This window comes from Monodelphis domestica, chromosome 4, assembly GCF_027887165.1.
Source record: "Monodelphis domestica isolate mMonDom1 chromosome 4, mMonDom1.pri, whole genome shotgun sequence".
In the NCBI taxonomy this organism is placed as follows: Eukaryota; Metazoa; Chordata; class Mammalia; order Didelphimorphia; family Didelphidae; genus Monodelphis; species Monodelphis domestica.
Window position 1 is genome coordinate 418,172,778 of NC_077230.1, and position 14,025 is coordinate 418,186,802.

Below are 14,025 nucleotides of genomic sequence, written 5' to 3' on the forward strand. Positions count from 1 at the left end.
AAAAATCTATCCAGGAGGCAGCTGGATGGCTCAGTGGATTGAGAACCAGGCTCAGAGATGAGAGGTCCTGGGTTCAAATCTGACCTCAGACACTTCCTCGATGTGTGACCCTGGGCAAGTCACTTGACCCCCCCCCCCCCCTCCTTGCATAGCCCTTACCATTCTTCTGCCTTGGAACCAATACACAATATTGATTCTAAGACAAGGTAAGGGTTTAAAAAAATAAAATTAAAATGTATCCAATCTCATTTCAAATGTGATAAATAGCAGTAGACATAAACTAGAGCTCTTTCAAGGCATGGAGTTGTTCTCAATTTAAAAAATTTTTGATTTTTGCTTTAATTACATGTAAAAACAATTTAAACATTTATTTAAAAATTTTTTTGATGTCCAAATTCTCTCCCTCTCTCCCACCCTCCCTCCTCAATAAAAAAAAAAATCCATACCTGCTGTCAGTATCAATTCTAAGACAAAAGTATGGCAAGAACTATATGATTGGGGTTAAGTGACTTGCCCAGGGTCACACGGCTAGGAAGTATCCGAGGTCACATTTGAACCCAGGTCCTCCTGACTTTAGCCTTGTGCTCTATCCACTGTGCTGCCTAGCTGTTGCTTCTTCAAAAATTTGTGAAAACATAAAGGGTTCTGAAACCTAAAAGTCTGAGTGCTGTGGTCGGACCTTCCCTTCTCAGAGATTCCAGAAGCAAAGACTCCAAAATTCTGTCCAGGGATTTGTTCAAGGCCCCAAAGTAAGGAAGTAGCAGATCAGTCCCCTAATCTTCAATCAAATGCTCTTTTTGTTGTCTTTTCACTGTTGTAGACTAGAGATTCAGGCCATCTTTTTCTCTTCCTTCCTTCCTTCCTTCCTTCCTTCCTTCCTTCCTTCCTTCCTTCCTTCCTTCCTTCCTTCCTTCCTTCCTTCCTTCCTTCCTTCCTTCCTTCCTTCCTTCCTTCCTTCCTCCCTCCCTCCCTCTCTCTCTCTTTCTCTTTCTTTCTTTCTTTCTTTCTTTCTTTCTTTCTTTCTTTCTTTCTTTCTTTCTTTCTTTCTTTCTTTCTTTCTTTCTTTCTTTCTTTCTTTCTTTCTTTCTTTCTTTCTTTCTTTCTTTCTTCCTTCCTTCCTTCCTTCCTTCCTTCCTCCCTCCCTCCCTCCCTCTCTCTTTCTCTTTCTTTCTTCCTTTCTTTCTTTCTTTCTTTCTTTCTTTCTTTCTTTCTTTCTTTCTTTCTTTCTTTCTTTCTTTCTTTCTTTCTTTCTTTCTTTCTTTCTTCTTCTTTCTTTCTTTCTTTCTTTCTTTCTTTCTTTCTTTCTTTCTTTCTTCCTTCCTTCCTTCCTTCCTTCCTTCCTTCCTTTCTTCCTTCCTTCCATCTTTCCTTCCTTCCTTCCTTCCTTCTTTAAGAAAAACAAACCCTGACCTTAGAATCTCTACTATGTATTGGTTCCAAGGCAGAAGAATGGTAAAGGCTAGCCAATGGGGTTAAGTGACTTGCCCAGGGTCACACAGGCAGGAGATGTCTGAGGTCAAATTTGAACCCAGGACCTCCCATCTCTAGGCCTGGCTCTCAATCCTAACTGCTTCCCAGGCCATCTTCCACAATATCCAGCCCTGTATTATTATTATTATTTTTGCAGAGAGGAGTAGGGATTTGGGGTTCTTGTGAGAGAGTAGGAGAGATTCAAGAGAGGAAGGAAGGATTGGAGAGGGTCAGGTTAGCCTTTCAAAATATTTGGGCCCAGGCTCCAATTACATCATCCATTTTGGGGCAGTTGGAGGAGGAGAGCAAGGGACCATCTGATTGAATGATGGAGACCCAGGTTGACTCAATGGGTATCCAGGGTAGAACGAGTGAAATTTGGGGATGGGGCAAAGGAGGGAGAAGGGGTATCAGGCTGACCTTCAGGATCTCTGGCCCTGCCTTTCTTACCCTTGGTGGAAAGGCAGTGGGAGGCCCCAAGGTCCCAAAGAAGAATAAGGGAGAACCAAAGGCAAGGTGATGTAAGCTGCCTTAAGACAGTCTAAGACAGCCTGTTCTCTGATCCTCAGAGAATCGGAAGGGCCGTCTATACCTGAAAGGAACCCTCCCCTCCCTGCCCCAGCACCTTCTACCCATTACTCCTGGTTGGTCCTATCTGCTGGGGCCAACCAGAGTGGCTTTAATCTCCCCTCCTGGATACCCTCCAAAGACATCCCCAAGCTGCCTGACCCCATCCTGAAGACCTCCTAGAGGCCATTCCTGTTCAGGTACAATGAAGAGGTTCTTGAATTCCAAGGAACTTGGGTGAACTATGGTCTGGGTTGGCTTCTTAGAGTCTTTGGCAAGAGAAGTTAGGCAGTGGCCCAGCACATAGATTGCCAAGCCTGGAGGCAGGCTGACTCCTCTTCTTGAGTTCAAATCCAGCCTCAGACAGTTACTAGCTGTGGGCAAGTCCCCTAACCTTGTTGGCTTCAGTTTCCCCATCTGTAAAATGAGTTGGAGAAGGAAATGGCCAACCCCTCCAGTATCTCTGCCAAGAAAACCCCAAATGGGGTCATAAAGAAACAGATACAACTGGTTTGCCTCAGTTTCCTCATCTGTAAAATGAGCTGGAGAAGGAAATGGCCAAGAAAACCCCAAACAGGGGCATGGAGAGTTGGATGGGAATGAAAAAGGGCTGAGAAACAAGGTAAGGAGCGAAGAGTCACACCAAAGTAACCTCATTTCCTTTTCTGATGGGGTTCCTAGATGAGTAGATTAGGGGAATCCCAGGAACAGGGCCTATCTAGATTTTTAGCAAAGCATTTGACAAAGTGTCTCAGTGTTAGCTTTGTGAGTGACTTGGAGAGAGAGATAAGGTTGGGATGGCGGTCCAGTTAGCCAGATGTGGAACTGGTTGAGTGAATACACTCAAAGGGTAGTCCTGAGGGCTCTCCTTGGAAGGAGGTCTCCAGTGGAGTGCTTCAGGGCGCTGTTCAATGTATCTGAATGCTTATCAAGTTTGCTGATGTTACAAATCTGGGAAGGATGGTTAATGGATCTGTTAACAGCTGAAATCGTCACAGCTAGGAAGTGTGTAAGGCTAAATTTGAACTCAGGTCTTGTTAACTCTAGGCCTGACACTCTTCACTGCACCATCCAGCTGCCCCTTCTTTTGACTATATTACATCACAATTCTTATGAAAACACCCTGAGATCTAAGCAGGCTGCTGGCTTAACAGGAAGGGAGAGCAGGAAACTGCCACCAGGAAAGCTAACGTGATCTGAGGCCCCGTTGAGAGGGAATTTGTGTCCGGAACATAGGAAGCGGCAGTCCTTTGGGACGTGGCCTTGGCCAGACCACATCTGCAGGGCAGCATGCGGTCCATTTGGTCTGCTGCATTTTAGCAAGGATATTTCCATACTTTGGAAAGAGGCCAGAGGCCAGCAGCCAGGATGTGGAAAGGAATCTCAGCCTTACCATATAAGGATCGGTTGAAGGAACTTAGGATGTTTGGCATGAAGTAGGAAAGACTTGGGTAGGATGTGTGTGTGTGTGAGAGAGAGAGAGTGTGTGTGATTGTGTATGTGTGAGTATGTGTGTGTGAGAGTGTGATTGTGTGTGTGAGTATGTGTGTGTGAGAGAGTGTGTGTGATTGTGTATGTGTGAGTATGTGTGTGTGTGAGAGAATGTGTGTGATTGTGTGTATGTGTGTGAGAGTGTGTGAGTGTGTGATTGTGTGTGTGATTGTGTGTGTGTGTGATTGTGTGTATGTGTGTGAGAGTGTGTGAGTGTGTGATTGTGTGTGTGATTGTGTGTGAGAGTGTATGAGTGTGTGAGAATGTGTGAGTGTGTGTGAGTGTGATTGTGTGTGTGACTGTGTGTGTGAGAGTGTGATTGTGTGAGTATGTGTGTGTGAGAGTGTATGTGTGTGAGAATGTGTGAGTGTGATTGTGTGTGTGAATGTGTGTGTGAGTGTGTGTGAGAGTGTGTGTGTGTGTGAGAGTGAGTGAGTGTGTGTGTGTGTACAGAATAACCATCCCTGAGTGTCTGGAGGCCTGTGACAGACAAGAAGGATGAGATCTATCATGTGTGTCCCTCTATGATCAGGAACCCACAGCAGAGGCTATAAGGAGATGGGTTTAGCCCTGGGGTTGGGGCAGACTTCCTGACAGTTAAAGCTATCCAGCGAGGTAGTGAGCTCTCCCCACCGCGACGGTTTTCAGCAGAAGCTGGAAGGTGGCTCGTCTGGGCAGGGGTGGACAGGATCACTTTTGAGGTGCTTTTCTCCAAGAGTGATGGTTGATGGGCAGAGGGATGGAGGGACACTGGGCTGGTTGGGGGATGGTTTCTTGACAGAGCCCTCTGTGGGTCCTTCTTGGGGTGGGGAGGATGTGGAGGGAGTGTCAAGGTTGTGAGGTCTCACCTGGCATCTAGTGACCGGGCAAGGATGTGTAAGCAGTTGACCACAGCGGGAGCATCCGTTCCTAGAGGGGCGAGGAAGCAGGATGGGGAGAGGATACGGGGAGGCGGTAGCTCTCTTGCCTACCCCAACAGTGATGCCCCCATACATGCCTCCCCAGTCCTCCATTCCCAAGTGGAATATGGGCCCCAGTTGGGGTGGGGGGAATGAGAGGATGACAGGAACTTGGTTGGGGAGCATGCATGGAAGGGAGGTGCCGAAGGAATTCTTACCAAAGAGAGAGACTCGGTGCCGGACCAGAGCGGCGAGTTTACAGAACAGGCTAGAGAAAGGGATAGAGCGAAATCGAAGGCAGAAGAATGGAGGGCCAGGAATGAGGGCATATAGGGATGGAGGAAGAGTGGGAGAAAGGAGGGAAATGGGGTGGAGGGTCAGGGAGAGAAGGAAGATTGGGATGGAATGCATGGAAGGATTGGGAGAAGGTTGGAATTGGGAGAAAGGGACACAGAGACAAAGAGTAAGGGACAAGACAGAAGGCATGAGATATAGGAGGTTGGAAGGAGAGAAGGGATAAGGGGAGCGAGAAGATGGGGAATATGCAAGACGGGGCATAGGAAATTAGGAGATAAAGGGAATCAGAGAGATGTGAGGCAGAGAAATGGAAGGGACAAGGGAACAAAGGGGAAGAAAGATGAAAGAGAAAAGGGTGGAGGAGGTGGGACAAGAGGATGAAAGGAAGAAGAGAGTAAGAAGGAGGGGAGAGAAAGAGACAGAAAAAAGGGGAGGATGGTTTGGGGAAGGGGATACGGGATGGGAGACAGATGCAGAGAGGGATAGGAAATGAAGGGACAAGAGGATAAGTGGGGGAAGGAGGGACAGAGGGAAGGTATGAGGTGTGGAGAGAAGAAGGTGAGGGGGTGTGATAGAAGGAGTTAACTCCTGGCACTTGGGACAGGAAGAGTTGCTCCATCAAAGGTTGAGAGGTTGGTCCCTCAAAGAACCCCAGAAGGGCCAGATGGGTCTTGTGGCCCCTTAGGAATACCCAAATACCACAGGGATTGGAGAGGAAGTCAGGGCATCCTGGAATGCAGGAGATGGGGTGTGGGGTCAGGATTCTTCAGGAGTGTGGGGCAAGAGGCTAGGAGGTGGCCAGGCTGAGGGATCAGGGTTACACGGCACCCACCACCACATACCTGGTGATCATCTCCTTCTCCTTGTTAGAGGCATGGCCCCCACTGCCTAGGACCTTGGCTGGTGTGGATAGGAAGTAGAGGCAGTGATTGTTGAAATACTGGTTGATGAGAGGCAGCAGGATCTGGTGGAGATAAGAGAAAGAAAAGTGAGAGGGAAGGAGCCTGGACATAACTCCAGATCTAGCCCCAACTCTGTCCCTTCCCTTAATTCTAGACCTGGTCTAACTCCGACCACCTACCTTGGCAAAGAACTTTATCTCTTGCTCATGGGGAGACTTCTCTACCCGTCCACTGCTTACCACAGCCTCTGTAGGGGTAGAATGAGGTTTTAGGAGGTGGGAAAGAATTCCTGAGGAGACCTCTGAGTAGACAGTGATCTTTGGGATCTGGGTATATGGAGATTTCTCAGGGACACAGAAGGTTCTAGAGGCAAGTGTCCACACCACCCCTTCCCTCTCCTTCTCTCTCTCCTTCTCTCTCTCTGTCTCTCTCTGTCTCTCTGTCTCTCTGTCTCTCTGTCTGTCTCTCTGTCTCTCTCTGTCTCTGTCTCTGTCTCTGTCTCTCTCTCTCTCTGTAGATGCCTTGGGAAAAAGAAAATTGCAAGGCAGTGGTCTCACCCAGGTGAGCAATAAATTCCTGTGAGATATCCATCCATCGGAGTAGCTGCTGGAGGAACCCAAAAGCAAATCTCTTCTCAATGGAAGATGTGTCCAGCTCCATGTCCTTCAACCCCCTGGGAGGGCAGAGCAGAGCAGGGCAAAGGTCAGCGAGGGTCTCCCCCAGCCTCTCCTCTCCCTAGGCTGTCCACCTGCCCCCCCCCCAACCTTAAGCACCCACCGTGTCACTGCATAGCCATTCATCTGTAAAAACTTGAGTAGTTCCTGGGCCTTCTCTCTGTCTCGGGCCTTCTCCTTGGCAGTCAATGTGTCATAAGGGACCAAGAGAGGGTGGGTACCTCCACCTGTGGGGTGATGGTGCTCAGCCCAAAGAGATGGAGCAGAAAGGACTGGGGAGAGGAGAGCTTAGGGGGTCTTGAGTTGGGGCAATCCCTAGTGTTGGTGGTCACCAGAGCTGGATGAGGAGGACCAGTAGGTGTGCCTCCTATGAGGAATGGAGATCCCCAGAGATGGGAGATCTAAGGGTAATCTGGGGTGAGTGAGGACTCTCCCAGGGAGTGTGGGGGCCCCCAGGATTGGAGATCCTCAAACTGGAGGATCTGGGGATTCCTAAAATAGGGATGGGTGGAGGAAGGGGCCCCAGGGTTGGGCCTCACCCTTGGCCTCTAATTCCTGCTTCTTCTTCCTCCCCCACGTATTATGGTAATTTTCAGCCAGTTGTTCAGCCATGGCCTAGAGGAAGATGGAATGGGGAAGCTTCAGTTTCAGAAACTGCCTCACCACAGTCTCCCCCCTTACCGTCAGAGCTCATAGAGGGAGGAGAGGGAGGAGTGCTGCCAGAATCAGATGGGAGGCTTGGGAAGGGACTTCAGATACCTCACCTGCAGTTCCCGGGACAGGGTGACACAGCTGAGATCCGGAGGCTGGGGATTATACCCCTCTCTCGGGTCGTAGGTGGCCTGAAAAAAGAAGAGGGGACACTCAGGACCAGGGAAGGATGAGTCAGTGATTTCCAGGGTCTCCCTTTCCCAGCTCTCCTCTCCCCATACCGGGGCATTCTGGGAGATCTTGCGGGTCTTGGTCTTCTTCTCTCCCTTTTCTTCCTCACCCTCACGGGCTTTTTCCACAGTCCACTCCCAGGCGATCATGGCCTTCAGTGACTCCTTGATCGGCCACCGGTAAATCTCCTTGTCCTGGTGGTGGGGGTGGTGGGGTTTAAAGAGGAAGAAGGCATGTGATCAATAGACTAAGATAGGGACTACCTAGTGGTGGGAGAGGGCACAAGGACACAACAAACAAAGGCAGGTTGGTTGGTTTTCTCAAATAGCAAGAAGAAATGGGTGAGCGCAGAACCCAACAGAGGGGCTTAGAAAGACCAGATCCAGCTCCTTGACCATTCCAGTAGTCTCCTGGGGGAAGATTTGAGTGTGAGGACAGTCTGTACCTTAACCATTAATTGTAAATCAGGGTCAGGGTAGTAGAAAGAACATTGAAATTGGTACTAGAGGACCTGGATCTGAACCTTCACCCTTCTACCGCCTCTATGACCATAGGAACATAATTTCAACTTTCCTCTGCCTCAGTTTTCTCCTTTTCAAAAGGTGGGAGAGGAATTGGATTAGATGATCTCCAAATTCCCTTCCAACTCTAAATCTACGATGCTCTGGTTCCTGCCCTCCCCTCCCAGTCAGTCTGTTATTCCTAGCCCTCCCCACCCATTTGCATTCCTGTCCTAATGAATAATAGAGAACCCTGAAAACTATAGAAAACCAGAGACATGATGTTCTCAGAGCAGAGGAGGCCTGGGAATGGTGGGCCTTTGGTCAGAGACTACAGGCATCTGGGGCTAGAATGGAGAAAGCTGGTTTCTTGGAAGACTGGGACAAACGACATAGAGGACTTGAAGACCCAGTCCTGGGAGTGATAGTTCCCTGTCATGTTCCATGGGCAAGGGACCACTCCAGGGAGATGCCCCAAAATAGGGGGTGGGGATTGGGGGTCTGAATATGGGAAGTAGAATGATCATGAAGAGGGGTGAACAGGAGTCACAGTCAAGGCCAGCGCCTGGGGTCCAAGCCGAAGATGGGGTGGGGAGTTAGGCACCTTTTCTGAGAAGGTCTTGTAGGGCCGAAGCATGTGGTGGGTCTTCAGCTCTTCATCTATGTTTTCCCCAAATGACCAATTGTTCTGAATCTATAGGTGGAGAACAAATGTCACCCCTATCCCATCCGTGGGAAGTCTGTGACACTGAAGACTAGAGGGCAGGGGCTCAGGAGGGTGCTCGAGGGAGAGATCAGGGAGCATTCTGGAGGGGAAAGTCGTTTGGATGGATGTCTCAGAGAGATCTTTGATTTCTTCCCTTGTGTTGGGGCCCCAGGAATGAGGAAGTGTGGAGAAATGGGCAGGCGGGGATAGGGAAGATCTGAAGGAGCCCCTGAAAGTCAGATTGGGGGGGCCCCAGGGAGGGGATGTGAAGGAAGTGTTGGGCAAGTCTTTGGGGTTTGGGGGAGAGTGTAGGAACATCTGGGGGCTTCTGGGGGCTGGAGAAAACCTGGTGCTGGTACCTTGTCGAATGCCCACTTCTCGTGTGTATATTCTGCAAATTTGTTGATGAAGGAGTCGAGTTTCTCAGGTATGATCACACTGAGGGTGGGAAGGCAATGATAAATGGGCTGGGCCTTGGAGGGGGATTCCCAGAGCAATGCCCCCAACCTCCCAGTCCAGGTCCTGCCCTCTTCCTTGCCCTCCTGATGGCGTCTCACTTGAGCGTCTCCACGGGCCGGGGGTCAAAGTTGCCCTCTGCATCCACAGTGGCTTTTTTCTCTGCCTTGGAGGAGTAGGAGGCATCAACATAGTCTGGGGGCAGGGCCCCTGCGATGGCACACAGGCATGGCATGGCCATGCGGTAGAGCTCAGCGTCGTATTTCTGGAAGGGTTCAAGGAGTCACTAGGAGGCTGGAGCCCCACATCTGCCCGATGCCTTCCTCCCCAAAGCAGGGAAGGGGCAGCCTGAGCCCATACCTCTCTGAGATGTTCTCCTCCCTCCAGCCAGGATCCCCGAGCCCCCAGGAGTCCTTCTCCCATGATGCCCACACCCAGTCCCACAGGCCTTCTCTTCTCCTAAACCCTCAGACTTTGGGAGCTAACAGAAGCACGCCTCTGAGGCTAACACCCAGCAGCTTCAAATCCCCACACCCAACAGTCCTGAAGATGCCATTCCCTGAATGTTCACACTTCCAAGACGGTCAAATATATATTCTCTCTTCTCTGGCTCCCCCATGAACCCCAAATCCAAGGAGACTGACATCACATGTTCCCGACAGGCATCCCAATTCCTCTACATGACAGACACCCTCCCTTCTCCCCTGCACCCCCAACTCAAAAGCTCTTGCTGGCTGGCTTCCTGGGTCTCCCTGATTGTGCTCAGCCCTCTTACCTCTCCATTCCCCCAAAACTCAAGGCTCTCCCATTCAGGCCACTCCCTTCCCTCTCACCCTGCCCCACATCTTGGGGTTCCTGCCATTCCACTGGCCTATTCCAGGAGTCCCCACAGCTTGGCAGCTCCTTGCCCTCAGCTCAGACCCCCACCAATATGCAACCCACCAGCTTCCCCTCTTAGGCCCCACCTTATGGGCCAGCGACTCAAAGATCCCCCAGAAAAGCTTGCGAGTCAGATGCAGCTCTTCCTCAGAGGTGACCCCAAAGTTGGCCCAGCCTGTGGGGAGGCAGTAATACTTCCAGCAGCGTTCGTAGTGATTGGTCAGGAGCTAGAAAGGAAGGAGAAAAGTAGGGATTGAAGAAGGAAGGAAGACCACAGACATTTGCTAACTGTGTGACCCTGGGCCAGTCACTTGACTCCCACTGCCTATCCCTTACTGCTCTTCTGCCTTGGAATTAGTATTTAGACAGAAAGTAAGTTGTTTTTTTTTTAAAGAGTCTACTATGTGTCAGGTACTGTGCCAAGCATTTTATAAATATTTTCTCATTTGGTCTTTACATCAAGCCCAGGAGGTAGATGCTGTTATTATCTTCATTTTACAGATGAGGAAACTGAGGCAGAGAGCAATGACATGATTTTAGGAAGGACCTGAGGATAGACTTGAACCCTGATACCCCCAGTGACCTTCCTGGCATAGCCAAGGCATCCTGTCCCACCAAGGGAAGGAGGGGGGCTGAGTGATGGCCACATGAAAATCTCCCTCTGCTCCTCCCTGACCAAATGATTATGGATGTGCTTATCTGCACACATGTTGTCTCCCTGAAAGAGAAGGGAAGCCCCTTGAGGGCAGGAACTGCTTCTTATTTTATCTCTGGCCCCCCCAGAGCCTGGCACAGAGAAGTTGCTTATTAAATCCTTATTGATGGATTTAAACATGAGCAGCAACTATAATTAGGGTGAGTTCGATCATTGAGTGGCCAGCCTCCTGCCCCCCAAATGGTCATCCAGGGGAGGAGGGCCCCAGGGGTCTGTGATTGGCCTCGTACTTATTTTTTTTAATCAGTGACTGAGATAAAGGAAGAGAGGGCACATGCTTTCTCAGAGACGCAGATGGCACAATGGATGTAATATGGAAAGGCAGAGCCAGGATCCAAAGGGTCTTGACAGCTTAGACTACAAGTACAGGACAGTGTGAAAGTGAGCATGTTCACTGGGGAAAGCGAAGCTGAGGACATGATCCGGTCATTTATGGGGTAAAGTTCAGACTTCGCTGCTTGGCATTCGAGGCTTGCACAATATGGCGCCAAACATCTCATCTCACTTTCTTTTTAACAGTTACGTTCTATCTCAGAATTGATACTGTCAGTTCCAAGGAAGAAGAGAAGTAAGGGCTGGGCAATGGGGGTTAAATGACTTGCCCAGGGTCACACAGCTAGGAAGTGTCTGAGGCCAGACTTGAATCTGTCTCCAGACCTGGCTCTCTATCCACTGAGCCACCCAGCTGCCCTCTTACGTTCTTTCATGAAGAAGACCAAAGGACCACAGATTTGAAGCCTACCCTCTACCTCCTGATGTTACAGAGAAGAACACTGAAGTTATAGAAATTAGAAGTTAGAAGACTTGCCCAGGGTCATAGAGTATTGGAGACAGAACTTGAACTCAGGTCTTTCTGACTCCAAGTTAATTAAGCCCTCTATCCACTATACCCCGTTTCTTCCCATACATTCTGATTCCACCTCTTCCCCACTGAAACTACCCCATGATCTGCTCATTTGCCCATGGTATCTTTTGTTTGGGGTGCCCTCCCTCCCCTTACTGTTTTCCTACTGAACCTTTCTTTTTTCTTTTTTATTAATTTTTTAAACTCTTATCTTCTGTCTTAGTAGCAGTCTTAAGACTGAAGGGCAGCAATGGCTAGGCAATAGGGGTTAAGTGACTTGCCCAGGGTCACACAACTAGGAAGTGTCTGAGGCCATATTTGAACCCAAGAACCTGTCCTCAGGTCTGGAGCTCTAACCACTGTACGACCTAGCTGCTCCTACCTCCCTAACCTTTAAAAGAAATAATTCCTTGGGCTTGATTGCATATATCTATGACAAAGACTCTGGTTTTGGCTTCTCTTTTTTTTCCCAGTGGGGATGAGAAGGTGAAAAGGAGAGAAAAAATATTATTTTGGCTCAATAAAAACATTTTAATTTAATTTTAAAATGAACCCCCCAAAAAGTCCAATTCAAATCCTTCCTCTCTTCTCCTCCCCTCCCCTTCCCCAAGAAGCTAGGTCTATACTGACCTTTCCCATCAGCCTTGTGGCATAATTATTTGTGCTTGGGTCTAGACATCATGAGGGCAAACTTTCCAGCTCCCCCAGCGCTTAGTACAGAGCTTGGCACACATAGGTGCACCATCCACATCTATGGAACTGGAATTGGATTAATGGATGTGCTCATTTGAGAATCTGATATAGGCAACATGAAATAATGCATAGACGGCTGGCCTTGGAGTCAGGAACACGAGTTCAAATCCTGCTTCTCAAGAATTGCAGTGTGCCTCTGGGCAACTCTAAGAATACAGAGAAAAGTGAAGGTGCCAATCTCCAGCTGTAGAGGGATTTTCCTCACCTGGGAGTTCCCCATGTGCCATAAAATCACCAGTCTACTCCCTATCCCAATACCAATTTGGAATATGAATGAATACACTGGTTAGAGACCATGTGCCTCTTCTCTTTCCTCATTCCCCAATCCCAGGTACCTTGAGGGGCATCTTGGCAAATTCATTGAGGATGGGAACATCAAATACCAGTCGACGCAGAAGATGCTGGAGCATGGATGGACGAATGTACCTGGGATCAAGGACAAAAGGTAGTTGATATGAATAGCAGTAGTCATGTTAGTGAGGGAGAAGCAATAAGGTGTGGTTAACAAAAGAGAGCAAGCATTAGAGAGAAACAGGAAGACCCACACTCAAGTCTTGCCTCCAACCCAAATGGATTGTGGGAATCTAGGGAAGTCACTGAAACTCTTTCTGCTCTGGCATGGTTGCACATGGATAATCGATTATCAAATTGCTTGCCTTTTCAAGGAGGGGAGAGAAGAGGGAGGGAAAGAATTTGGAACTCAAAATAAAACAAATTGTAAAAAATTGTCTTTGCAAGTAATTAAGAAGAAATTAAAAATGTCATAGTTCATAAATCTTGATTTTGGCATACTGTAATAGTTTAATGTAATTAATAATATTAAATAACAAAATAATGTATTAAATTTAAAAGGAAATATAAAATAAATTTAAATAATTTAATAATTTAAATTTTAAACTGTCATATCTCATAAATTTGATTTTGGAATAATGTAATAGTTTAATGTAATTTATAACAACAAATAACAAGATAGGGCATTTAATTTTAAAATAAAATACAAAAAAATTAAATATTTTAATGTAATTTAATAATGTAAATTTTATTTCATAAATTTAGATTTTGGTATAATTTAATAGTTAAATGTAATTTATAGCAACTAATCAAACAATGCATTTAATTTTAAGATGAAATATAAAATAAATTTAACTAATATTTTAATATAATTAAAAATGTAAATTTTAAAATGACATTTCATAAATGTAGATTTTGATATAATTTAATAGTTTAATGTAATTTATAACAATAAATAACAAAATGATGCATTTAATTTTAAAATAAAATATAAAATAAATTTGAATAATATTTTAATACAATTTAATAATTTAAAATTTTTAAATGTCATATTTCATTAAAAAATAATAGGCAGGGGAGTGATCTGCCTTGGGAGCTTCTCTGCTGGTCATCCATTATACCAATGGCATTTTGACCCTTCCAGTCTACCATAATAATACAGTGCAATAATAATAGTAATAATAGAGCAGAACAAGATAATAATAACTTTATGGAGGCTGTCTCACTCGAGTCTCAAATTAATCCAGGCCATAGGAATTCTTTTGCAGAGATAATAATAATGATGATGATGATAACTGACATTTCTATTGAGCTCACTCGATCCCAAGCACTCTGTGATTTTATCAATGGGAGGTACTTCTAGCTGTGAAACTACTCTCTCTCGATAAAGCCCTACAACTTACAGTCTCAGGAGGAGGTAGGAAGGGTATTATAAGCTCCATTTTACAGGTGGAGAAACTGAGTTTCATAGAGGTTAACTGATTTGCTCCAAGTCACAGCATCGAGGTGGCACATCCTGGGTTCAGGAAAATTCATCTTTGTAAATTCGCATCTAGCCACAGACATTTATTAGCGGTGTGACCCTGGGTAAGTCACTGAACCCTGTTTGCCTCAGTTTCCTCATGTGTAAAATGAACTGGAGAGGGAAATGGCCAACCGCTCCAGGAACTCTACTAAAGAAAACCCTAAAGGAGGTGAT

The 14,025-nt window shown here is 47.0% G+C and overlaps 1 protein-coding gene across 4 annotated transcripts in view; it reads right to left on the minus strand.

Moving 5' to 3' along the window:
• The window catches only part of RYR1 (ryanodine receptor 1), a 96,051-nt gene that overhangs the window by 33,768 nt on the left and 48,258 nt on the right, over positions 1–14,025 (minus strand). For all 4 annotated transcript variants that reach the window (XM_056796146.1, XM_056796144.1, XM_056796145.1 and 1 more), the window contains exons 49-62: positions 12,371–12,461; positions 9,810–9,950; positions 8,946–9,109; positions 8,748–8,826; positions 8,287–8,376; positions 7,233–7,376; positions 7,065–7,142; positions 6,840–6,915; positions 6,404–6,527; positions 6,184–6,299; positions 5,806–5,873; positions 5,567–5,688; positions 4,646–4,695; positions 4,377–4,437 (exon numbers count right to left, since the gene is read on the minus strand). In XM_056796146.1, the coding sequence (XP_056652124.1) occupies positions 4,377–4,437; positions 4,646–4,695; positions 5,567–5,688; positions 5,806–5,873; positions 6,184–6,299; positions 6,404–6,527; positions 6,840–6,915; positions 7,065–7,142; positions 7,233–7,376; positions 8,287–8,376; positions 8,748–8,826; positions 8,946–9,109; positions 9,810–9,950; positions 12,371–12,461 (1,404 nt within the window). The remainder of the gene's footprint in view (positions 1–4,376; positions 4,438–4,645; positions 4,696–5,566; positions 5,689–5,805; positions 5,874–6,183; positions 6,300–6,403; positions 6,528–6,839; positions 6,916–7,064; positions 7,143–7,232; positions 7,377–8,286; positions 8,377–8,747; positions 8,827–8,945; positions 9,110–9,809; positions 9,951–12,370; positions 12,462–14,025) is intronic.